This window comes from Wolffia australiana, chromosome 15 (assembly GCF_029677425.1).
Source record: "Wolffia australiana isolate 7733 chromosome 15, ASM2967742v1".
Lineage (NCBI taxonomy): Eukaryota > Viridiplantae > Streptophyta > Magnoliopsida > Alismatales > Araceae > Wolffia > Wolffia australiana.
This window is the reverse complement of record NC_135849.1, coordinates 2,013,147-2,030,297: the sequence shown is the minus strand read 5'-3', so window position 1 is coordinate 2,030,297 and position 17,151 is coordinate 2,013,147. Positions and strand designations below refer to the sequence as shown.

At 38.3% G+C, this 17,151-nt stretch overlaps 1 protein-coding gene across 1 annotated transcript; it reads left to right on the top strand.

Annotated features, from left to right (window-relative positions):
- Positions 1-8,076: 8,076 nt before the first annotated feature.
- On the top strand, positions 8,077-15,968 carry LOC144712859 (putative V-type proton ATPase subunit H). The gene is given in 12 exon segments (XM_078587225.1): positions 8,077-8,227; positions 8,637-8,762; positions 10,870-10,894; positions 10,897-10,971; positions 11,080-11,152; positions 11,268-11,333; positions 11,416-11,530; positions 12,417-12,578; positions 12,958-13,083; positions 13,816-13,941; positions 14,725-14,904; positions 15,584-15,968. Coding segments are annotated over 12 exon segments (1,353 nt in total). The 5' UTR covers positions 8,077-8,203; the 3' UTR covers positions 15,839-15,968.
- The last annotated feature ends 1,183 nt before the right edge of the window (positions 15,969-17,151 follow it).

Here is a 17,151-nt window from a genome sequence, read left to right as displayed (position 1 = left end):
TGAAAAAATGCATGTCAAAATTCTCTTTTTGATCAGTAGGAGCAGAGAAACTTCTAGCGTTGGGCCAACCAAAATAATTTTCATGAAGATACTAATGCTTCATATGATGAGTATTAAAGGATTTGGATGAAAAAAAGATTAAATGGAGCAAGTTCAAGCTCAAATGATTCAAATTCTCCTTGAATCCAAGAATGAAATGGAGTAGATAAGATAAGATAAGAAAATAATGCAAAAGCAAACCCTAAAAAAAATGGTAAAATGGGTAACAATGGATTCCCTATCCATAAAACAAGCCAACTCCCAATTCAATCTCAATTTAATCCTAGGAATTGACATTTGGTTGAAAGTGATATCTCATTTTCAAATCATCATGAGAACATGTATTCAATTTATAAATTATGAAATGGGAAAATCTTACCCGATATTTCTGAAGTTAGAAATAGAAGAAGTACCCTAAGAATTTAATAAATTAAAAGTGATGCGGCTGCACTGACTGGGAGGCAGAGAGAGGAATATTTAGTTTAGATCAAATTTTAGGAACTATCCAAATTCAAGGATTGGTATCCAAGGAATTACAAGGTCTGGTCGGGCTGAAATTTTGAGGCCAGCTTTTTATTTTTCCCCGCAATCCGTATGGCATGATCTAGAAATTTAGCCCAAAATCTTTGTAAAAACATTTCCTCCTAGAAAGGTGGATTGAAAGAGAGTGAGGTTTGGGAAGGTCCATGAAGGGTTTTCCTGGTGTCTGAAGTACTTGGAGAAGTTCAACAGGGAAGAGGAGAGTCTGATTTGCATTAGAAAATCACATTGACCCTGGCAGAACGTACTGATGTAAGGTTAGTCTTTTGCTTTATATTGTGTTTGTCCATCACATACATTAGTTTAAACAATACAACCTTTCTCATCACCACCCATCTTCATCCATCATCTATGTGACACATCATCTACACTGATAGGATCTCATCTCATGTTCGTCTCTTCAATTTACCCTAAGACACTATTATCATCCATCTCCCTTCTCACTTATCCCCTACAACCACTGTCTTCCCCTTATGTCTTCACCTATCTTACTCCATCATTTCCATCCCCTCTATTCATATCATTTTGCCTACTTCTTATCCTATTGAATATCATGCCTTCATCAAATACTCCGTACCTCCCCTCTCATCTCGTCGTTTCCATCACACTACTATCTAATGTAACACGATCGGGTTCTCGTATCAAGCGATTCGTGTTACGTCAAAGGTAGGGCTAATGCGGTCATATCGTAGATCGGAGACGAGTGATGACGATGTCATGTAATGATGATACGACAATAAAAACCTATGAGAAGTATGAATTCGGTGTCGTCACGCAGCAACACCCACTAGGCTACGGCAAGCAGGACTTAGGAATGCCACTAGGCTCCCGATGATCCGGTTGTCAGGTGGAAGGCCGGCGGTGTGAGCTCGGCTACTGCCGCTCTTGCACACACCCTCGACAATCCCAACCAAGGTTGTCCCGAAGGAGATCCTAACCCTCAGAAAGTGAGTCCTATCTATCACTATCCTAACCCCGGCGGTGGAGAAAACGTTTGGAGGTACTGAAAGAAATAATATAACGCCGATGGGAAAAGTCAGAGAACGTACCAGGAATGATACACTCGGGTTATCGTCTTCGATTCGTAGGAGGCGAGCGACATGGTGTGGCAGCAGTATCACGATCACCGTGTCGAGGATGCAGGAGATGGCCAACGCCCGGTCGCGGGCAGGGGCGAGGCGTCCAAAGGGAAACAAAGGGGCACCCGTAGCATGGGACAACCACAGTCGGTTTTGATGGCCCTAGCGGCTGGGGTCGCCGCTGGCGGTCGCGGGCGGTTGCAGGCGGTCGTGGGCGGTCGCTAGCAGCCGTGGTTGGCTGCTGGCAATCGTTGACGGCCGTGGGCAGTTGCTGGCGGCCGAGGGCGGTCGCTGGCGGCCGGGGGCAGCTGCTGGCGATCGCTGGCGGCTGTGGGCGGTCGCTGGCGGTTGCTGGTGGCCATGGGCGGTCGCTGGCGATTGTTGGCGGCTGCTGGCGGTCGCTGGCAGCCGTGGGCGGCTGCTGGCGGCCGTGGGTGGCTGCTGGCGGCCCTAGGCGGTCGCTGGGGGCCGTGGGCGGTCGCTGGCGGCCGTGGGCGGTCGCTGGCGGCTGTGGGCGGTCACTGGTGGCTGCTGGCGGCTGTGGGCGGCTGCTGGCAGCCCTAGGCGGCGCTGGAAAGCTTCAGGAGCATTCGCCGGAACTCCGGTGAAGGTGACAGAGACGGCGGTTTCCGGCGATGACGGCGGCGGTTTCCGGCGATCTTTAGGGTTTCCTCTCTCTCTCTCTCTCCCAATTTTGGAGTGGCATTTTCGTAAATAACTTGAAAACTAAATATAACACTAAAAACCAGAAAAAAAGGTAAAAATCACATTTTTTTTAGTCTTTCTTCCCTTCTTCATATAAGGGGTTTCCTTCCCCTTATAGGGGGGGTTCCATATCAGTTATGGAAGGTGAAAAGACCAACCTTAAAACAGGAAATAAACCAACAAAACAAAACAAACAAAAGAACAAGCAAGATATTTCCTTGAGGCTTGATGGTCCCCCATCACTATCTCTTACCATATCTATTTTCCTTCTCATCCAACCTGAATCACTATCTAGGGATCCACTCCTTTTGGAATCAATATGTACTCATATAATATCTTGAATTATTATATAAATACTGGTTTATAATTTTATTCATCAAACACAGATCAACAACGTCATATTTTTAACCCTAAACTTGAGATTATCCATTGGCCATTATGCTGGGGAATGGTTGCCTTCAGGGATTTTTAAGCCCATTATTTTGTCATTTGTTTTTTTATTTAACTTACCTCTTTTGAGAGTATATTAGTTCAGACAATCCAAGGAAAAAACAAGAGGCAGGTATGTTTATATTTTTCCATTTACTATTTGTTATTTTGTAATTGCTCAAAGGCCTAAGGTATTCCACCACCAGTTATCCCCAATGAGGTAATAAATCTAGTTAACGAGGAGTTAGAAAAGGCTCTCACATCATGGCTCAGACCATAAAAATCTCATGGATATTTGTTTACGGATCTAGTTGACGAGGAGTTTGGAAATGCACTCACATGATAGCTCAGACCATAAAAATCCCTTGGAGGTTTGGTTACACGAGGGCATGAAATTGGTACAGCTATTTATGAATCAAATGATAGGAGTTAGGTCCAATGGTGCCCAAAGCTGAAAGTCCCCAAAAATGGATAAAGTAGGCATTTGATGTGAAGACTAAATGGATCTCCAGACATGAAATGCTGCAGGTTGCATATCAAAAGAGGAAACCATTGTACAAAACGACCCATTTTGACTTGGACAGAACAACAGAGAGAAATTTTGTGATCGATGGAAATGAATTGCAGCTGATAACGCATTCTCCCAGAATTCTAAAGCCATTTTATGAATCTTCAAGCATCTTATGATTTTAATATCAGAAAATAGATGAAAAAAAATTCCAACTCATACAATTGTTTTCTTTAAAAATATTATTTTGGAAAAATCCCTAAACGGAGGAAAATATACATGAATACAAAATATACATGAAAATAAAAATAAACATATAAATTCTGCTTTATTAACATATATAAACATTTTTAGGCTTGTTTAACATGTACATATGGTCATTTTTATAAAATATGTAAATTTAGTTCAAATAAACCTATAAATTCAGTGATACTAAGCAAATGTTATCAATGAGTCTCTATTTTTAATGTGTCTCATCTCAACAAGGGATTAAAACTTTCATCAGTTATCATTGATTTTATGTAGGGACGTACTTAGAGAAGAAAGTCTGATGTAGGCCAAGAACTAGATAACAATCTGAATACTTCATGTGATCCATTGAAATGGTCCAAGTATGATGACATAAAATATTGTTTCAAGGATATCAAAGTTGGCACTGAATTATTTGTAATATGCTTCATAATGTTTGGTAAAGATTAATTGTTATCCATCGGTTGTGGTATTTTCATATTTTACGGGCTTGGCTTGATACATACACCATCGAGATACTAATATCATTCAAATGCCCACTTTCGTTTGAGGAAGGTATGGATACAATTGAGAAATTTGATGATAGACTAAAGTAAGAGAAGCATCATCCAAAAGTAGTGCATAAATAAGTGTGGATCTTGGATTTCCAATATACGTTTTCATTTGAATTATTTCCTTATCATATCCTCTCGATTCTTGAATTTCATTTCTATAATGATACAGATTAGTTGGGATGGAGAACTAAAAGAAGGCCTTTTCTATGCTGGGTCTTTCCTATGCGGACAAACTATTATCCCTTTTTGAAAACCTTGGTCATATTGCCCTACATATTTCTAAGAATATTTATTGCCTTTCTTTTTGACTTCCTCCTCTCCTTTAAAACTTAAGTGTGATGGAACCGATATCCTAGGGATACCAAAATCATATTCTTATGAAGTAAATATTTTTATTTAGTCAACAATTTTTCTAAATAAATTGATGATGTTATTATCTAGTCATTATTTTATGATGAGTTTAACTATACTATAAATTTGTTTAAATATGTTTTATAAATAGGATCAGTATACAGTAATTTTACAACTATTATGTCTACTAAGATTGTTTGAACTAATTAAAGCAAATCAGTAATTTTATTAAAGTTATTTATAACCTATTTGGATGTGTTAATAATGTAAAAGTAAGATTCAATCTTCATTTTCATCTACTAAATACTTGCATTTATTAAGTTAATGGAGTTAGAAGTTACAAGGGTGTAAAATTTTCATTCCAGTTAGGATTAAAGCTGTAATCCTTTATTAGGTGTTCTGATGTACCCTATTAAAATGATTTGGTTCCAAGATGTAAGCTTTGAAAATAATGGTTACTATAATACATTCTTTGAAAATTTTAAAAATTGTAAATACATAATTTTGAATGTAATATTATATAAACGTGTATAAACACATCATTATCCTCATGCCTTGGTTCATTAGTCTAGTGCATTGACATGTTATCACATCATGCGATACATGAAGGAACTTGAGACAACATGTCAGGTAAAGGAAAATCTGTTGTGCACCATCCTAATGCTCACGTTTAAGTGCCGCACCTGGATAGGTGTTTGCCTCTCTGGGATGGGACAGTATTGGATGAAGAGGTGGGATGGGACATGAGAAAATTGTATCACGTTCCATTGGTGAAGCCAAAATGATGCATAAAATTATACATATTTGAAAGGCTGTTTTGGCACCATTTTGTTGATGTTATGTTCATTTTTTATGGATTCTCATTTCATGCATTAAAAGGAGCATTGGGTCAAAATAACACTTTTAACAAAATGTTTAGCATAATTTACAAACTCACTAATTCTTATTGAAAATACTCTTAAAATATTATTACATTTCATGAATTTAATCCTTCTCTCTGGTATGTTAGTTTGTATGTTTCATGGATGAAGCAAAAGTTTTAAAACATAAATAAAAGAGGGTTTTTTTGAAGAATTAGAGGCCGCTAAGTGAGGCGCACATCATCGTTCTAGCTACCCATAGGCTGGTGAGCACATGGTGCTCAAACTAGCCCACAACTAGTGAGCAGCTGAAGGCCACGTAGCAGTTCCCAACAAGAGTATACACCTACATTTAAACCCATACCCGACACATATAGAGACCCTGCATACAATGCCCACTAGAGAGACAACCTGTGCATGCATATGGGAGATGCCGATTTAGTTTAATTACAATATTTAGGTAGGATTTATATAGCGAAAAAAATTTCTATTTTTGTCAATATGGATTTCCAGCTGTAGCCTCCTTCAGCTTTGCATTGGATTGTGCCAAAAATGGAGGTGTAGGATTGCGGCCCAATGGGCATAATCTGAAGAAAATAAGGAATAAAACATGACTAGGCTTTGAGTGGACTCGGCTTGAAGCCCAGGTCAGAATGGGCCAAAATCATTGCCTTTTGTTTTCATATTATGGATCAAATGGCCATCGTTACATCTGACTCCTATTTTCTATCTTTTCTTTTCTAGGCCTCTAATTTGCCACGAAGGGTGATGACAAAGGCGAGGCCATTTGATTGACAAATCAAAAATGAGAAAAGGCTGACTGGGCAGCTGAAGTGGATACTGGTGCACTGTAACTAAAATGGATCCATGATTGTGACATAATTGTGGCCATTGGACGCTCTATGAAGGAGATTTAAGAGCCAGGGACAGATTCATCCATCTCCACCCTTAGACATCGACATTGTCAGGCGATGATGGTTATCAGCGAGGAAAGGGGACTATAAGCCATCCAATAGCCCTCAAAGGACCCCCAAGGGCACACCAAGAGATCCACAGCCATAAGAGTTCCTTAAAAGGTGATGAAAGGCCCCTGAGTCCACATCTTTCGACCATAATACTTGGTGATGGCCGGAGACCTATCCTGGGCACGTCCAATTGAATTGGATAGGGTGAGGACTCCAAAGAGGTTTGGCTGGCTCTAGAAGGTGCAGCGGGAGGTCTAAAGCACACAAGATTTGCGCCAGCACAAAGGAAGATGAGCATGGATGCATACTAAGGTTAGGGAGCACAATCGACGCTCCTATCCCAGCTCATCTAAATCAGCGCAATCTAGGTTGGTTTCTGAGTCAAATTTGGCGGATATCTAATTCATATTCCTAATTGCGTTCACACGTTTGCTTAGAATTGTCTGTGTATATTGTTCTCAATGCAATTTCATGGTACAGCCTTTTTGAGGCAGTCTATTGAGCACGACATACGCACTGAGCATTTTACATAATATATAAAAATAAATATCAAATATTACACCTTTATAAGCAGCACTCTATTATTATAATCTGCATGTAAATAACATAATATTACAAATATTCACTCTTAATTATTCTTATTAACCCTAACTATCCTTTCTTATCATCACCATCTATATCTAATCAAATAAACTCTTATAAATTAGATAATACATACAATCCCACCCATGTCACTTAAGCTCAAACTCAGCTTTATAAATATTTCTCTATATCATTAATCTATATGTAATTAAATAATATCTTCCTCATTATCATTAATACTCTCATCCCTTTTCTTCTCCTTTTTTTTCTCTTGTATTCTGATAAAATAAGCACTCCTATTAGTTAACTTCTTACATATTATTAAGACAAAATCTTATTCACTCTCTTACTATATCTTAATATCCATCAATATTATATCTATATCCTATCTTATATATAATTTACTATTAATTAAATAAGTAACCTTTCTATATTACATTAAGAGTAATATATTATTATTCCTTATATCTTACAGATATCATATCCTTCTTTCACTATATATATTAATATCATCCTTAGTTATTGAATACATGAAGAACTATTTTCATGCAGGGAAAAGTGAAAATCAATTATCAATTGATCTCTAAAATATAGCTGACCCAGAGTATCTATTGGGGAACTAGTCCCACCCTTGACTTACTGCTCTTTAGAGTGTCTACAAGCCATTCACCTGCCCAAATACTAAAAGTATGCACTCAATCAGAAGACTGTTAGATCTCCTCTTCTTGTTCTCCAACTCTTCCTGAAGATCCAGTTGATCTTATCGCCATGAAGACCATCCATTGGAATGAGTGGAGATTGAGAGAGTGAAGAAAAGCGACACCCAGGTCTGGCTGGCATGGGCAACTAATGGGTGTCTGTTCTATTTACCCTTATTTAAAAACTTTTCAAAAAAAAATCTTTACTTAGTCTATATATAGATACATTGATATATACATAGATAGATAGTTTGCGAGAATGATAGAGAGATAAATAGATATACAGAGAGAGATGGAGGGAGTGAGAGAGAGAACTTGTTCTTTGACCTCTCATATATCACTGCCCCATGCCATCTAAATTAAACTACATCACCATTGAAAAATATCACTAGATCAAACTTCTGTTTTGATTATTGGAATACATCCTCAAATATCTTCCATTCCCATCTCTTATAATTTGTACATGCTTAGTTCTTAAGCTTGAATGAGGGCCCCACCTAGCCAATGCTACTTAAACACCTGTCAGCTTTCTTCCCCCTTAGGAAAAAAAACCCGTTCTTTTCTTCTCGTTAGTGATCTTTCAATCTGCAGAAGAAGACGGAATCCTCGCTCTCTCATCGCAGGGGTGATCCAAATCCGTGCCGATGGCCGATCTCGAAACCCAAGAGGTGAGATCTGGGTTCAATCCGGAGTTTGTCATCCTTGGAATTCCTTAATTGATCCTCCGTTATTTCCCCAGTTCCAATTGGGGATTGGATCGAGACTTTTCAGCTGGGTTTTTCAAGATCCGCGGCAAAAACTGCTTCTTTTCCCGTAATTTGAATGGTCTAATTGATTATTCTATAGATGGGCTCATGGGCATGATTATTTTGCGCAAGTTTTCGTTTATTTCGTAGATAATCTAATATTATTCACCCCTGGCGGAGTTTTTTTATTCGCGTATGGTGAGTATTTTCTCCCCTTGAATGTGTAATCGATCTCTTTGAGATAAGGGTTTGAATGGATGATTGACACCGTGAATATACTAGGAAATTAAAGTCGTTCTTGAACTGAAATATTTGTTTCACGTTTATGAAGGTCCTGAGAAGGGACATACCATGGGAGACCTATTTGAATGCGAAGCTTATTACTGGAAGATGCCTTCAGCTGTTGCGGCGTTATGATAAGAGACCTGAGAGCAACCGTGCTGCATTACTTGACGATGTGAGTTTGTTTAGATCTTTATGGCTTAGGGTGATTTCAATCTTGTAGCTGATCTTTCTTATCTATTTTTTTCATTTTCACGATTTTTAAATGTTTTATGATGTTGAATTGGATGTTTCGTTAATAATTGCTCAAAGTAGTGCTTCGTTTGTGACTTTTCTCAATGATTTTTTTGTACAGTAGAAATCAGGTAATAAAATTTCTGTTTTTGGGATTTTCTGGTGTTGTTAAAATATCTCAACCAGGAATGTGAAGGATCAAAATCCCATTCTGTGTTATTGGGTTTTGTTTCGTAAGCCTGTTGTTCCTGAGTTTGTGGGCAATGGAAATTAATCGCACAGAAGAGGCTTAATTCTATTTTTTTACTTTGGAATAAGATCAGTGATTAAAATTATTATGATTCAGCGCCTATAGCCGATGGAAAAGTTGCTACTTAGCTTCTTAACTCAGGCAGGATGTTGACTTCAACAATAATCAGTGGTGATTACAAGGGTCATTGAGGATTTCTCTGAATATTTATCTCTGCAAAATTCACTTAATTTGTCTCTATGCAAGGACAGTAGCTGTTCATATTATCTTTCACTTTTTCTGTATCCATCAGATGAGTCTCGTCGATCAGCCTCATACATGGCCATCAGCTCCATTGATTTAGCTGACGTGTATTTTTGTCGTTGTTAAGAGTGGAAAACCTAATTTCTCACACTTGTGCGTTGCTAAGAGCTTTTTCAGTGCATGCTAGTTTTCTCCAATATTAATAAGTTTTACTCGTTTTCAGACTAGAGCGTGTGAGAGAGAAATACTAGGAAAAATCCTTGATTTATGAACATGAAGATTTTATGCAATCCAAGTTGATTGTATCCGAAGCATGTATTTCTTTGTTGAAGATTTTGGAGTTCTAGGGTAAGAAACTTGTGGCAGTCTAGAGTTGGAGAAGGTTGTTAGAAACCCCAACCTCTTTTGTGGGGTATCTCTCTCATTATTGCCCACTTGGACATTTTCATCAATTAACATGCCGATATATTTCCTTTTGAATAGATGTAGCCCTTGAGCCGATGAAGATCATCGCATAAATTACGGCCCAAACCTTTAAAGTTCTGATGAACAACTTGAAAAAAAGGATGGAGACCCTGAGATGGAGAGCAGTGATGATGTATTTGGAAGCTGAGTTTGGGTTCTTGTTTTTCCACCATCCATTGGTGGCATGTCCACTGCAGACACTCGTTCCACTCCCCAACAAATAGCACCCTCTCGCACCCTCCCTCTGCCACGGTAGAAGCTCCTTCTTCCTTCTCTCTTTCTCTATCAGGAACAGTTACACTCTTGGGGTTGTAGATTTTGGAGATATAAAGGGAGATAAGTGTGGCTGTCTAGAATTGAATGGGAAGATCACAGAGAAGGTGAAATCGACTGAAGACCCATAGGAGAGATGATCTCAGGGGATAGGAGATGGTAAGGAATAGATATATAGAGAGGTTATTTATCTTGAGAGGCAGAAGGAATGCACGGGGATTCAATTTCAATTCTCTATCGTCTTCCCTTAGGAAGAGGAGGGTAACCTATTTGAAGAGAAATACAATCCCAGAGAAAATACCAAAAAAGCCTTTGGACGTGAAAATCGAAATTACCCCGATGGGTTGTGTAATTGTATTACAAACTGTGATGGTTGAGATGGAGAAGAATCCTCAGACCCATCATGCCGTTCAAAAGAATACTCTCGCCTTGACTGATAATTATCTTTCCCCCCTTATGTTTCTCATAACAGCTATTTATAAGATCCAATGACCTAAGTGTAATACCCAGAAATTGTTGTGCGCACGTATTTTTTCCCTTTCTTTTACCTCTGTTTCATAATTGTTATGTGAATATTGTAATACCCTATAGTTCAAGATTTGGTCAAATCTCTTGATTGGTTTGACTAATTTCATCGGTGCGGTTAAAATCATCTTAGTTCTGATTCAAAAGGAATATCTTATTTAAACACATCAAGATTCTTGATATTTTTTAAATACTCATTCTTAATTTAAATTTCAAGAGGCTCCAGAACATGGCAGATAAAGAAGCAAGTCAAAAAATCTTTTTACTCATCCTTAATTTTTAATTTCTGCAGGAAGGTCCAGCCTACATTAGAGTCTTCACAACATCCTGCGAACCATTAATAAGGCGGACACTGTGGAATATGTTCTTGCTCTAATTGACGAAATGCTTTCTGGTATATCAAGGAATAGATCACAATTTAACATATTTAAATTGAGATTAATGAGTAGAAAATTAAAATTTCACATTTTTCTCTATTCTCAGTATTTATTTTGTTGGGCAGCAAATCCAAAACGAGCCAGATTATTTCATGATAAATCTCTGGAAAGCGACGACAACTATGAGCCTTTCTTAAGTTGAGTTTTATCTTTAATCATAATCTTTTGTTTCTACTTGTGTAACTCCTTTCTTACTTCTACATGTCATGGTTTCTATTTTACATGACTGTTAACAAACAATAAATTTCGTCAGATTACTGTGGGGCACGAATTGGTTCATGCAAGAAAAGAGCTGTAAGATACTCTCTCTAATTGTGAGGTAATTAAAAAATATTTATTCAACTATGCATCTATTATCTTATGACGAATCTTATACTGAGATAGAACTTCACTCCTCTCAGCACAAGTCCAAAAGTTAAGAATGATAGTACCTCAAATGGTAAAGCACCGAGTTCTGAGATCAAGTTTACTACCATTGATGTGCTCAAAGGGTTGGTTGACTGGCTATGTTCTCAGGTATGCATCCGTGTAAAATTGTGGAAATTAATCTGGATAGATACAACTCCCCCATTATTTGCATTGTCCTCGAGGATCGCAAAACCATGCGTTTTTTGGATATGTCATCATCTTGGTGCTTTGGAGAAGGGTTGTATATCTGCTCACCCAACCATGCGCAGCAAGTGCATACCGAAAAACATTTTTAACATGTCATGTAGGGATTTTGGTTTGTTCTGAAGAATTGTAGGTTTTACAGGATGAGTGGAAGTTTCGAAAATTTCGTGATTTATTTGAAAGATTTAAAAAGTGGAATAATCAGGAAAATTCCTTATCTCCAACTCTACGTGATTTTCTATGATTCATTGTCCCAACTGACAAGTCAATGCAATTCCCCTTTCATATACTGAGAAATATATCATTTCTAGAAGAATAGAATACTCCGCAAATTCGTTAAGAGAGGAAGGTCTCAGTACATTAATAGAGCTTACCGGTCATACTTATTAATTGGATAGAGAGGTGTATTAAGGACTTTGAGATGAGTTATGTCGGGTAATATGTTCCATTATATTCGTTTTTTGTATTTTCATGACGACAGATTTAAAGAAGTTTCATTTTTTAACATTATTTGTGACGAAATTTTCAAGATCTCTCTCTCTTTCTCTTCTCTCTCTCTCCCCCCCTCTCTCGCTCCTTCTCACTCTCGGCCAATTTTGCACTATCAAAATGCATGTGCAAAATGCTTTTATAGTATGTTCATCAATAGGAGGCATCTTTTTCTTGTCCGAAATCATGAAAAGTGATAAAAGACCTCCCAGAATAATTCTCATGGTTTAAATGACTGTGCTGCAATTTCCTCTTTATACTAGTTTTCTATAAGTTGATTGTTAAGGAATGTTAAATGCAGCTTAAGAATCCAACACACCCCAGCCGTAGTAGCCCGGTAGCCGTTAATGCATTAGCTACATTACTGAGGGAGCCTTCTGTGCGGGCCTACTTTGTTCAAGCAGATGGAATCAAACTGCTGATTCCTTTGATCACCCCTGCGTCCACTCAACAAAGCATTCAGGTGATTTGATTTGTTGTTTTCTTTCGCTCTCTCTCTCTCTTGCTTTATAATGTACTTACATAAGAATACAACAATTCCTCAGTCTGAGGAAAATCTTCATGTATTTCTTCGATTGAATGATAAAATATCCAAGTCCTCACAAATTTTATTTTTTTGGTTTCTGATGACGCATTCAACATCCACAGTTTCATTTGAATATTACCTCACGGTCCTTTTGGTTTTATGGCATGTCATAAAATTTGGTTCTATCATCTCTAGAAAATTGTAAGATTCATTATTCTTTCATCATTGATGCCAGTCATCTCTACCTTTGTTAATCATGAATGTGGAAAATTGATTCAGATTAAAGCCTAACAAGCACAAGCTCTCTATTCTGCAGCTCCTTTATGAAGCTTGCCTATGCCTCTGGCTGCTATCATTCTACGGCGCGGCCATAGACTACCTGGCAACGACAAGGATCCTTCCACGACTCGTCGAAGTGGTCAAAGGGTCAACTAAGGAAAAGGTTGGAAATAAATTTCTTTGATTTCTCCCCTTTCATTTCGACCATGGAGGACACGTTGACCTCTGGTCATGAATATTTACTTTGCCTTCATGTCTATCATGATTTACACTGGCCAGTTTGGATTGAGATTTTTCCCTGTACAAAGGTTTGGTGGCATGAGAGTATGGTCTTTCTGATAGAATCCTGGGAGGAAATCTGTCTAAAATCACGCGCCATTAAAGGGATATATTAAGAGGAAGAAGACCATGCAAAACTTGCTGAATGCAATGATTCTGATGCTACTGTCAATCCAGATATGGCCCGCAGATCCGAGGACAACTCCATGTATTCCTGAATTGTCAGTCCTGATACATTGATAGGTGTGAGAATTCAGAGCTATAAGTCTTACTTCTTACTTTAGTTGGAGGGTATTGTGTAATTCGTAGTCTTGTGTAAAAGCAGATAGAAAGGAGTGAATCGGGACCCCATTACAGGGTTTATTTTGGGCTCCCATGGTGGTGGGTTCTTCATGTCGTCCAAACTCCTCTTTATCTTTCTCCTCCATTCATCCTAAAGTTCACAATGGGTATCTATAATATTATGAAATCTTGAAAGGGAAGCGGCTCTTTCCCACTCTTAGAGCTAAATGGACCTTTCAGATGCCATTCTGTGCACTTTTCCGATCATACAGTATGTTTTGATGGGTGGTTTATGTTAAACCTCATTTATGTTGAATTTTTTTGATGGCGGCAGGTGGTGAGGGTTGTCATCTTGACGCTCAGGAATTTCTTATCCAAGGGATCGTTCGGTGCCCAGATGGTCGATCTTGGCCTGCCACAAATAGTGCAACACATAAAAGCTCAGGCGTGGACAGATGAGGTAAATCCCCAACTCCCTTCTCTGTTTTCTTTCTTTTCTTTTACTCGGGGGGTGGCATCAGTCGGGCGGATTTTTAAGTTAATTAACAGCTGGCCAGCAGACTTTTTTTTGGTTGTTTCTTCATAAGCTTCTGGCACTTTAAGGATTGGAGGAAAAAAATGATTTTCTGGTTTTCCGAGACTTTAGAATTGTCAATGGCCCGGTAAACATTGAGTACAGCCACCCAGCTATTTTCGGTTGTGCTGAAGTCAAAAATTGATGATTAAACAGCGGTGTGGAACATGTGTTGGAAAGCTTTTGCTCTTTGCAAATGCAAAGGCAAGTGGCTTAATCACCAGCAGAAACTTCACAATGATTTAATTAACTGGAAAATTTTAGGGCATCCAAATAGGCTTCGGCTCATCCCATGACGATGACGATGACGATGACGATGACGATGAAGAATCATCATAATATCATCATTCGTACAATCATTGCTGGAGGACTTCTTCAATATCTCTCCATCTCATCATTGTTGCATTCTCAATGTCTCCTCATCATCATGTTCTCTTCATCTCTTCATTCGTCCTGTACTGAGAGCGACTAATGACAAAGATGTCGAATTCATTGCCATCTGCCAACCCTAGGGAGTAGGATAGAAAGGAATCCAAAAGAAAACAGCGCAAATATACATCCGACATCTCTATCTCTATCTCTAGCTCTTTGGTTTATAAAGCTGAGATAGACAATTCTTTGGTTTGTGCTTCGATTTGTTTTATAAATTTCTTATTTTAACTTGGATAGGATCTGGTGGATGCGCTGGGGCAGCTGGAGGGAGGGTTGAAAGAGAACGTGAGGAGGCTGAGCTCGTTCGACAAGTACAAGCAGGAGGTGCTGCTGGGCCATCTTGAATGGTCACCCATGCACAAGGACCCCAACTTCTGGCGCGAGAATATCATCAATTTCGAGGAGAACGACTTCCAGGTAAGAGAAAAATAATTAATCTTTGAATTTCTTTGAAAAGTACCAATTTACCTAGGACCATGAAAATATAATGTTGGAGGGAGAATGAAATGGTGATATATTTTCATTCCCCAGAGGGAGAGAGAATATACTGTTGATGAAACAAGAATTGATTAAATGGGTCTTTGATTATACAGACTGTTCGGATGGGAACTGAATATCCAGTTAGAGAGAGTGAAAAATAGGCATTTATACGAAAACCCAGCTGGTGGAAGATGAGATTTTTTTTAAGAATTTCAGATTTTTTGCATACTCGAAGGAGATTTGGAAATATTTTTGCATGCTTTTACTAAATGCATTCATACAAAGGTACATGCATATCCTATCCGAATGGATAAAATCTCAGGAGCTGATACCATTTGACACTCTGTGGAATATCTCGCAAGAGAGGGAATCTGTGCATTTATACTAACACCCAGCAGTTGAAAGAAAAAAAAAACATGATTTACTTTTTGGCTTCCATGCTTACAGGAGATGAAAATGTAGTGTCTTTTCATGACAATCATGCAGGCATGGTACATACATGTCACATCATATCATATTGTATCGTATCATATCATATCATTTAATGCACGTAATGAAGAAATAGAGGAATCCAAGTTTTCATAATCTGATGATGAATGATGAATGAATTGAACAGATCGTTCGAGTGCTGCTGACGATTATGGAGACATCGAGTGACACAATAGCATCGGCAGTGGCGTGCCAGGATATCGCTCAATTCGTTCAGCACCATCCGGGTGGCCGCATCGTTCTCGCTGATCTCGGTGCCAAGGAGAGAGTCATGAAGCTCATGACTCATGAAGATCCAGATGTCATGAAAAACGCGCTCCTCTGCGCCCAGCGCCTCTTCTTGGGCACCAAGTATGCTTCCTTCCTCCAGCCCTCTTCTTGAGGCCTCTTTATTCCATTTTTATTGTGATTATTCTCTTTACCTGGAATATTGCTATGTTATCTGGGCGAATAAATGATCAGACAAATGGAATTTATCCTTATTTATCCAAAACATCCATGATTCCAGAACATCTACTGAAAATTCATCATCCTCTAGCCAATTGAGATGCTAGTATAGAGACGAAATATTCCATAATTTATATTGGTAGTTTTTTTATGATCGTGCACCTGAAAGGTGGTTACTGATGCATATACACATTCCTTAATTCTTATTCCTTTCGGAAAAGGAACATTTTGATATCCTTCTCTAAGAAAATAGTACACTTGAAACTTAATTTTATGAATTTTTATTCATTATGTTCATGGGCGGTCTCGGGCTGCATGTTATTATCTGGTTAAGAAACCCTAAGAATATCCTTTGACTTTGCTGCAAATCCTTATTCCCACTCGAAAGGGAACATTTTGATATCCTTCTCTCAAGAAAATAGTACACTTGAAACTTAATTTTATGAATTATTCATTATGTTCATGGGCGGTCTTGGGCTGCATGTTATTATCTGGTTAAGAAACCCTAAGAACATCCCTTGACTTTGCTGCAAATCCTTATTCCCACTCGGAAAGGGAACATTTTGATATCCTTCTCTCTAAGAAAATAGTACACTTGAAACTTAATTTTATGAATTATTCATTATGTTCATGGGTGGTCTTGGGCTACATGTTATTATCTGGTTAAGAAACCCCGAAGAACATGCTTTGACTTTGCTACAAAATATAAAGTTGAGGCAAGTGGTATTTGCTTAACACTAATTCACTGTATAGTGAGTAGTTATCATCTTAGCATCACAAATTAAGTGGTACAATTCGACTATTTAGCCTTAGATATGTACCTTGTATTCTTAATATGCAGATATATTTTATGTGCTACATCTTGTACCCTCAAAATATAATGATTCAATGGGCAAATCTTTATGTGCTATTATTTATTTAACAAAATCATTTTAGTGCACAATGTTTGGACCTGTTCTTAATACTGTGCAATGATAAGTTTTGAGTGTCTAGATAACATTTGATCTCCTCCACTATACAAGATTGCATTGGAAGTTATACTATTTTACATGGATGGGATCTACACAACATTCCTAGGCCGTACCACTGAGTGCTAATAAAGTATAAAATTAACCTTGGACGATCCCAATTGGTATGGAAAAAACTAGGATTGAATATTTAGGACATGAGACCGGTCAGTCTGGACCAAACCGGGATTGCACTTCCATCATTTTAGGGTGGAGCAGCCAAACTGGACTGTACCACTCC